Genomic DNA, 9,314 nt, shown 5'->3' with positions numbered 1-9,314 from the left:
CTAAATATTATGAATGCATCATTGATACCAATTGGAGTTTAAACAAACTGATTGTTGGTATAAATAATTGATGAATAATATTGTAATAATTAATCAATCTTTATAGATCGATTATAAACCTATAAAACAAATCAATATACGAGGATGAATCAAAAAATGATTAGAATTGCATATTTACAAAACCTCTTTAAGCATAGTTTCATTTTTATTTCACTTTTTATCGGCTATCCCTTCCTTTTCAAAGTTAACGGAACTAATTTTGATGACGAAAACGCGGTCATGTCTGCTGTGGAGGCGTTAACGAGACTAACGAAAAAAATTTTTTACAGTACATATGGTGCTACTTTACCGCACTAGTGCGAAAATTAGCATATTACGTTACTATTTCGAACATTTAAAGGGTCATATGTACTGTAAAACGTTGTACGATACAAGTGCGAATAGGTAATTCGCAACTCGTGTCGATGTAAAACACTCCCTTCGGTCGTGTTTTAATTGATCGCCACTCGTTTTGAATTTCCTATTTTTCGCACTTGTATCGTATTGTTACACGAAATAAAATATAACGGCACATATAATGTATAGCAAAAAAAAAAGAAATTTTGTAGAATAGTTAAAAAAATCTTTTGTTTTTGACCCTATTTCTAAGAACTTTTAGATTCACCCTCGTACTAGTGCAAGCGACTGATCTACTTGCATAATGTATCATATAATACAATACAAATACTCTTTATTGCACACCTCAATACAGAAACAATACAAATATTACAACACATAAGAAGAAGTAAACAACAGGCGGTTTTATCGCATCATCATTTATACAGTTCGTGTCATCCACGCTGACGCGCAGGTTTAGCAAATCTAACCTTTAATAACTTGACAATATGAATCAAGGCACGCGTCTTGGTGAATGACACGATCTATATAAACTCTTTGAACGCCACGCCTATCGTGCGCGACGCGCCATCGTGAACCTTGTCGGAATGCGCGAATGTTGATATTGCGTTGTAGCCGCGCCCGTCAGTTGACGCCTTTGGCAGTTAGAGTTAATAAATAAAAATGTAGCCGAAATATCTGAATAAAAACTTATTCTTAGATTTTCTTTCAACCAACTTGAATTAAATCTGAAGTTTTGAGATACAAACACAATTATGTTTATCTCAAAAACTTAAGATGTTATTAAACAGACAGGTGTCCTCTCGATAGATGTCGCATTGGGCGCCAAATTGTAAATATGACGATAAGTCACTCCTCATTTTCCTAAGTGTAGTAGTGTTTGGTAGAGTAGATCCTAAGTCTAATCAGTTCATGTTTGTGCTCGCTAGAGCGTGTAACCAGTTATTATGGTACACGTAGTTGCAGCGAGAGATGTACTTTCGTATATAAAATGCAATTGAAGGTATTTATCACAATGATCTCTAGTTCGACTGGAAAGCCTAGAATTATTCAGATATGATAACTACTCGAATATGAGATACCCGCATATAATATTTTCCAAGTACATACACAGTATTATGAGTTTAATGAATGTGTTTAAATAAGTAATGACCGAATGATACAGTTATAGATAAGAAATCATATTATTTTAAGGGATATCTATATTTTCTTTTTATTTTCTAGAGAAATGGGTGATCAATATGTGACATGTTAGGTAACAATCCTGGATCTTTTTGCTAGCGGAAATGACTGAATGTTATATAAAAATGTGTTGTAGGGTGATATTCCACCGGTCCAATTTCTTAGTGCAATGTGTATTTGCATCTCACATTTTGCTTAATGAGAGAGTGAGATGCAATGCATGTTGGACCAAGAAATTGGACAGGTGGAATATCACCCAAAGAACTGACTTGTACCTACCTGTATCACCGGGTGAGTCGTAAATCTTAGTCATTTTAGACATAAACCAATTATGTGATCGTTTTTTTTTTTATTCTTTTTCTTATTTTTATTTTCCGATTTGAAAAATTAAGTATGTTAATGAAAAAAGTATATATTTTGAGTAAATATGTGAAATGATTTTAGTAACTTATTTTGGGAGTATGATTTGTAAACACCAAAAGCGAAGATATGTTGGAAAAGAGGTCTGTTTTGCTGCTCTTAGTTGAGTCAAAATGGCTTGTTGAACATCAAAACCTATATGAGCTTTATATAAAAATTATAAAAAGCTCATTTTTTTATAGGACAAGGAATGTAAAATCAATATCAGCTGAAGGTATTTCCCATCTGTTCTGTAGAAATTTAAATTCTTTAATAAATAAGGTTCAAATTCGGAGAGAAATGATTCGTTCTTTAGAATTAATGGGAAGTGACCTTTAGTAGGGGAGTGTTGTAAATATTGTAAATAAAACACTTATTGCTAAACGCTTGTTCAAGTTGATAGAGTGACAATTTTTATTTTTATCTCTAGTACGTATGGCTTGCTGATTTTATCATTTTGATGTGGCGGTGAGATCGAGGCCGAAAGAACAAATACAATGTTATCTTTTAATATTATGTTGTTTTCTTTCACCGCGGGCCGAGTTATTCTTTGAGATTGTCGAGCACTGACTTGCAGGATTTGGCGTTTTCCGAGAACTTTTTACAGGTGTCATCCTGCTTCCACTTGTCACACTCCTGCAAAACATATTATGTTTGTTAGCCAGCTTTACCAGGGCAGGTCATGTCAAATTTTAACTACGAGCGGAGTTTGATGTAGATGTTTGGGCGTAAGCAATACATATTTATGCAAAATAAAAAGATAACATCATTACAAAACAACAAACAACTTATTTACATAGTATGCACAACAACTAACAGTCGGAACACGCGATCATTACATTTAAATGGGCAAAGAGAACAACGCGGTGATGGCACCATTATACACATCCATATTGTATGGCATAAACATGAATCATAATTTTTTCCTCGATGCAGATGATAAACATCGGAATGTTTATCGTGCGTTGATCATAAAAATAACTTACGCTTACGATTTTATAATTTATTTTAGATAATTTTGATCTGATGAATAATACCGACTGCTGTAACTATTATGATGCCTAACCTGTGACCTGTGCATTCAATGAATGGGGGACACTAATTTGACTTGTTTCCGCTTGTGTCAAAGCTGCAGTGGCAGCATGGTTCCATTTTTATCACTTGTCACTATGCCCGTCACTTTCGCACTTACATATTTGTCAGAACGTGACAGACATGGTGACAAATGATAAAGAGCCGACCATCTTAGCCCTACAGCAATGTAACAAACAATCCCTCGTCTGGTGAATATGAAACTTATTTAAACGATTTTATCAATGAAACTGTATATTATCTAGAATTGCACAAGCAGGCAGGCTTCTTATTTAAGCGGGGCTTCCCATCTAGGCGTCTCAAGCTAGCCAAAAATTATTAAGTTTTAGTATCAGGATTGAATCTTGATTTTCTTTGCTAACTCTTCAAGTCGATGGGAAGCGAAGCGTAAACGTTGCCTGTCCACTTAGGCGGGGCGAGGGCAGATCTGGGGAATCAACCAATAGCCTTGGTTGTAATTCAGCGAAGCGAAAATTACAACCATTGTAATTGTAAGTGTAGATGTGGGGATTCCCCGCCTCAGTGGCAGTCAGCATAAGAAATAAATAAGAGACAAAACAGAAATGCGCGCCGATAGACTCGGCCTGAAAACTGATTAGCGGACTCCATCGACGATAGCCATTATACTTTTCCTCTTCAAGTCTAACTGATTTTTGTTCCGGAGAAAGAGAAAACTATTTGACCCTTTTCCAGGCCGCACCAATCTACAAGGTTTTTCCAAAAAATCCAAATATATTCCAATTAATCCAGTTTTGATGATTAATTTGAAGACAAGTCATATTTCCCGAATTTGAACCTTAAATCGGAATGCTAAAGTTAAAATTCTATTGGCGCTTATGTCAATCATACTATGCCTGGAAAAGGGTGAAGTAGTTGAACATTAATAAAAAACAGATATTGTACTGTCAAAAGATGAACCCACACTTGGCCGACCATGATTTCAGTCCAGAAACTCTTTCTGGTCTTCATCTCTTCAACACCACTTTTCTCTGTTTCTATGCCAGTGACTGTGTGAACTTATAGACGATAAACGAAGACAGACAGACTTGGAAGTATAGTAAGGAGGTCCCTCCGGTGGATCCTCTGCATTTTCTGACAAAAGACCATAAGGAATGAGGATTTGTGGAGTATGTGCCGAAAACCTCCTATCGCCCAAGAAGTAGCGCTGCGGAGATGGATCGGACATACCCTTCGAAGAGGAGCTGCGAACACTGCCAGTATCGCGCTCAAGGCGGAAAGCATGCCTGCAAACGCCCCGTACACACCTGGAGGCGGAGTGTAGAGAACGAGCTGCGAGCCGTAGGACAGCTGGAACGAGGCCAAGACTGTTGCTCAAGACAGACAAGTGCCCTAGGATGAATAGCATTGCATTGTAACGAGGCCTTTGCCAAGCAGTGGGACAATATGGGCTTATAATATTAACAACCTCTTCAATTTTAACTGCACTTATCCTTCGGCCACGCTCGACGCTGACACCGACCGTCATACATTTGTTATAATTTAACCAATGTATGGCAGTCGGCGTCAGCGTGCCTCTCGTGGTCTTCGGGGCAAAAAGTAAAAGAAAAATAAACGCCACACCAATAAAAACTCACCACAAGAGCATTAATGTAGCTGCATATTTGGAACCTTATGAGTGGACAGGTCTCCTTCGGCGGATAGTTTTCATACTTCCCGTCCAGACACTCGGTGCGAACGCGGTCGACCATGGCTTGGCTTTCCGGGCGTTTCTGCTTGATCTTCTCCAGGAGATCTATAGTTTTTTTCTCGTCAAGAGTGTCACCGTTTAATAGGTCGGACTTTCCTAAAACGCATTTGGCGTTTTCACACTGAAAATTGCATGGTCAATAATAAATGTTAGATTAGACCAAGATAAGTCTGCAACGATTTTGATAGCATACGCAGAGTGTAAGTGTCATTTATACATCATACTTTCATAGAAGTGTGACGTTTCAAATAACACTTACCGAGTCTGGGCTATCAAAACCACTGACTTATCTTGATCTAATTCTACAAACATTCCACATAATATCGTGTCTGTTAGTGTTACTTATTTTACATTTAATCAGTCGTAGTTTGAAAAAACCTAGATTATTCATTTTTAGGGTTCCGTAGTCAACTAGGAACCCTTATAGTTTCGCCATGTCCGTCTGTCTGTCTGTCTGTCCGAGGCTTTGCTCCGTGGTCGTTAGTGCTAGAAATCTGAAATTTGACATGGATATATAAATCAATAAAGCCGACAAAGTCCTACAATAAAATCTAAAATTTTTTTTTTTTAGGGTACCTCCCCTACACGTAAATTGGGGGTGAAATTTTTTTTTTGCTTCAACCCTACAGGGTCTTCAACAAACATTTTTTGATAAAGTGAATATATTCGGAGATAATTGCTCCGAAAGAAAAAAAAATGTGTCCCCCCCCCCTCTAACTTTTGAACCATAGGTCCAAAAAATATGAATAAAATCGTGGAAGTAGAGCTTAAGAAATACATTAAATGAAAACTATAGCGGACATGATCAGTTTAGCTGTTTTTGAGTTATAGCAAAAAGTTTCCCCTTCATAGTAAAAAAACTTACTTACTTTAATTAGGTACTGATTATGCAAATTTGCCTATTTGTTTAACTCGGGTGAAAGGTACCGTTTCATCCCTTGGGTAACAATTTACTATACTTTAAGCTCCAGTTTAGCTTATTGTGACGGAAGAGTAACTACGGAACCCTACACTGAGCGTGGCCCGACATGCTCTTGGCCGGTTTTATTAACTATAGTCTGTCTCAGTTAACTTTGCAGTACCGACTTTGAATAGAACAAAGGGAATGTCATTATAATCATCATAATTTTCTTAGAAATCTGACATTAACGATGACATTGTCACAAAGTTAGCTGGGACCGATAGTACATTTCTGATCTTACATAATCGGAGCTCAGAAGCAAAATGCAGGGTAGGTTGTAGGTAGAAAAATAACTTGGTAAAACTACCCACTTTTGTTGCTGTTCCTAAATGTGTCGGTAAAGGCAGTGTCTTACCTCCCATTCGTCACCGGTTTTGCAGGAATCGAAGTGTTCTTTGTTTTCTAAATCCGCAATCTCGCAGCAATTTTGTTCAATGTTCTGGCAAAGGAAAGCAAAAGCAATGATATGTAGGTAGGTATACAAAAAACGTAGGTACGTAACTACCTAGATAAAGTGAACATGTGAACTAGCAATCATTATAAACCCCTCTGGTGTTGTAAGTGTCTATGGGCGACGGTAATCGCTTACCATCAGGTGATCCGTCTGCTCGTTTGCATCCTATATCTTTAAAAATAAAACCGGCCAAGAGCATGTCGGGCCACGCTCAGTATAGGGTTCCGTAGTTACTCTTCCGTCACAATAAGCTAAACTGGAGCTTAAAGTATAATAAATTGTTAACCAAGGGATGAAACGGTACCTTTCACCCGAGTTAAACAAATAAGCAAATTTGCATAATCAGTACCTAATTAAAGTAAGTCTTTTTACTATGAAGGGAAAACTTTTTGCGATAACTCAAAAACAGCTAAACTGATCATGTCCGCTATAGTTTTCATTTAATGTCTTTCTTAAGCTCTACTTCCAAGATTTTTTTCATATTTTTTGGACCTATGGTTCAAAAGTTAGAGGGGGGGGGACACATTTTTTTTTTCTTTCTGAGCGATTATATCCGAATATATTCACTTTATCAAAAAATGTTTCTTGAAGACCCCTATTAGTTTTGAAAGACCTTTCCAACGATACCCCACACTTTAGGGTTGAAGCGAAAAAAAAATTTCACCCCCACTTTACGTGTAGGGGAGATTACCTTAAAAAAAATTAAATTTTTAGATTTTATTGTACGACTTTGTCGGGTTTATTGATTTAAATATACATGCCAAATTTCAGCTTTTTAGCACTAACGACCACGGAGCAAAGCCTCGGACAGACAGACAGACAGACAGACAGACAGACAGACGGACATGGCGAAACTATAAGGGTTCCTAGTTGACTACGGCACCCTAAAAAGCCCTTGTTTCTACTACTATTTGGGTACAGTATTTTTTCTTACATATCTACAATTGAGTAACAGATACCTATCTTGTTATGGCTATACAGCATCGTAAGTTTTTAAAGATATTTAATTTTTTATGATGATCCTTAGGCTCCTTAGCCAAATTTGACAGGCGGTTACTAATAAAACTTACCTCTTGTTTAAACAGTTCCAAGCACGACGTGATGTCATCGTCTCCTGCTGCGATCATCTATAACACGAAGTTTTCATTATATTCAGTATTGCCATTTCAATTGACTCCGATTAAGGTCACTGTGTCAGGCTGACTTCATCTGGCTTTGGCTAGTTCAACGCCTTTTGTACTTGGGGCTAAACGATTATTGACATTGACCTGTACCCCTAGTGTAAATTTAGTCGATAGCGAAACGTGACGTACGCGTTTGCGTTAAGTCTCATTTTGTATGGGTTTTTGAACAGCGCGCCAAGCGGGACGTTTTGCAAAGTCAAAAATCTCATACAAAATGACACTTAATGCAAACGCGTACGTCACGTTTCGCTGTCGAAAATATTTACACTAGGGGTACTGATCAAACGAAGAAGGATCGTGAAAAAATCTTTTTCAAAGTCCTAAATAAAGGTTTCTCAATGTACGAGTGTCTAACTATTTGTACTTAATCTTAGCTTAGGTAAGTACCGGCTTTTGTTGTGTTGTGCTTTTAGTGTGTTTATAAGATTTCTTTACCCTGGCTAGGTATAACAATCTGCCTTACTGTCGTCGAATAAAAAAAAATATTCGTGTTGCATTTCTTTCTGTAATATGTTCCCCCTGGTAGTTGTTTGAGAGGGTTTTCTGTCTGGGCGCGCATTTAAAGAATGATTTAGCTATCTCTACTAAAACGTAGTGATTATATGCTCTTTGATCTCTACCACCGCTTTACGAAGACCACAGCGAAATATAGTCGGTCAAACAAGTTTGTCAATAGAAGAAGGCGTCAATTTCAAAATTTCTATGGGACAATAACCCTTCACGCCTACATTTTTTTAAATTTGTCGCTTTTCTCTACTGACGGAAATGGCTTGAGACTATTGTATGTAACAATTAGGTAATGCAGAATCTCAGTGGCAAATAAAGCAAGATGGCTTTATTAAAGCCGGGAATGTAGATAGGTATTGATTGTTGTTTTGATAATTAATATAATTTGAGAAGATAGCTTAGGCAGCGGTGGTTGGTGAAGGAAGAAATACCTGCCTGCATTCGTTCTTAATCCTCGGAAACCATTAAAGTAAGACTATCCTAGATCATTTCAGATGTTGAACAATCTTTTGAGTCCAGGCGAATCCGTTCGCTAGGCAAAGTATGTGTGTGGTTAAGGTTGAGTACATTTCTCCAAGTCATTTTGTGTTAATTGACTTTAAATAGGTACTTACACGAACTGTCGCAAAGAACAGGGCAAAAATGTAGTAAACCATGTTGCGGCACAAACCAACTGTGGGCCGCGCCAGCCGTTCGGATATTTAATATTACGCCAACAAAAGGCTTGTTTCCTGTGCAGAGATAATCACCTCATACTTACACCGGTATTATCATTATACATTTCATGATCGACATTTTTTTCGCAGTGTTGTAAACTATCGTTATTTCAATTTATTACAATGTTACGGTTGAAAATTTACAAGGTAATTGAGCTTGGCGAAGTAGGTATGAGCTAGTAGGTATAAGTAGTTCAAACAAGTTTTTATGGTCCAATTGTTAATTTTCATGTAACTTAGGTACTCGTATCTACAGATATTTTTATGTCAAGCAACATTGCCTACTCAGTAAAGTTGATTTTATCAATATGTTCCAAATATCCGAGCATGTAGGAAACATATCGCACCGTATTCCTAAAGTACACGGGATTAGTAATACAAAATATTCATCTTTAGCAGAGTGAACTTCTCAAAATTTACAAATAAGAGCTCACAATTCAGTGCTTCACGCGGTTTGTCGTAAACGACCATCGGAAAAATAATAATTAATAAGTCTTTTTTCTAATATTTAACATATTCAACGTATTCCTAAAGTTAAGAAGACGCTCTCACAGGAACAAGTACTCTTTGTTTCTTATTGTCCTGAATTTCATCGAGGAATATTATCAATTTGACATTATTTCGACTTTTCTTGTAATAGCGCTCTTAAAAAACGGCGACTGTACGGAATCGCAGTGACGCATCGTAAGCGTACCGTTTTTATCGCATGCTCCAC

General features: G+C 37.2%; 1 protein-coding gene across 1 annotated transcript; it reads right to left on the bottom strand.

Moving 5' to 3' along the window:
- Positions 1-2,364: 2,364 nt before the first annotated feature.
- On the bottom strand, positions 2,365-8,594 carry LOC133518057 (uncharacterized). Its single transcript, XM_061851622.1, has 5 exons — positions 8,498-8,594; positions 7,263-7,319; positions 6,094-6,177; positions 4,665-4,898; positions 2,365-2,613 (listed from the first exon to the last, which is right to left on the bottom strand). Exons 1-5 carry the CDS (start codon positions 8,537-8,539, stop codon positions 2,521-2,523), a joined length of 510 nt encoding a protein of 169 aa, XP_061707606.1. The 5' UTR covers positions 8,540-8,594; the 3' UTR covers positions 2,365-2,520.
- Between the last annotated feature and the right edge of the window lie 720 nt (positions 8,595-9,314).

The sequence above is a fragment of the Cydia pomonella genome, chromosome 5 (assembly GCF_033807575.1).
Source record: "Cydia pomonella isolate Wapato2018A chromosome 5, ilCydPomo1, whole genome shotgun sequence".
Taxonomy (NCBI): Eukaryota; Metazoa; Arthropoda; class Insecta; order Lepidoptera; family Tortricidae; genus Cydia; species Cydia pomonella.
The sequence above is the reverse complement of the archived record's forward strand: the minus strand, read 5'-3'. Positions and strand labels throughout refer to the sequence as shown.

Excerpts from the sequence above, each read along its gene's own strand:
- LOC133518057 (XM_061851622.1), bottom strand. The coding sequence starts at position 8,539 with ATGGTTTACTACATTTTTGCCCTGTTCTTTGCGACAGTTCGT. Across the intron at positions 6,178-7,262 it reads TGGAACTGTTTAAACAAGAG|AACATTGAACAAAATTGCTG; the intron begins GTAAGTTTTATT and ends TTCCTTTGCCAG. Across the intron at positions 4,899-6,093 it reads AAACCGGTGACGAATGGGAG|TGTGAAAACGCCAAATGCGT; the intron begins GTAAGACACTGC and ends TGCAATTTTCAG.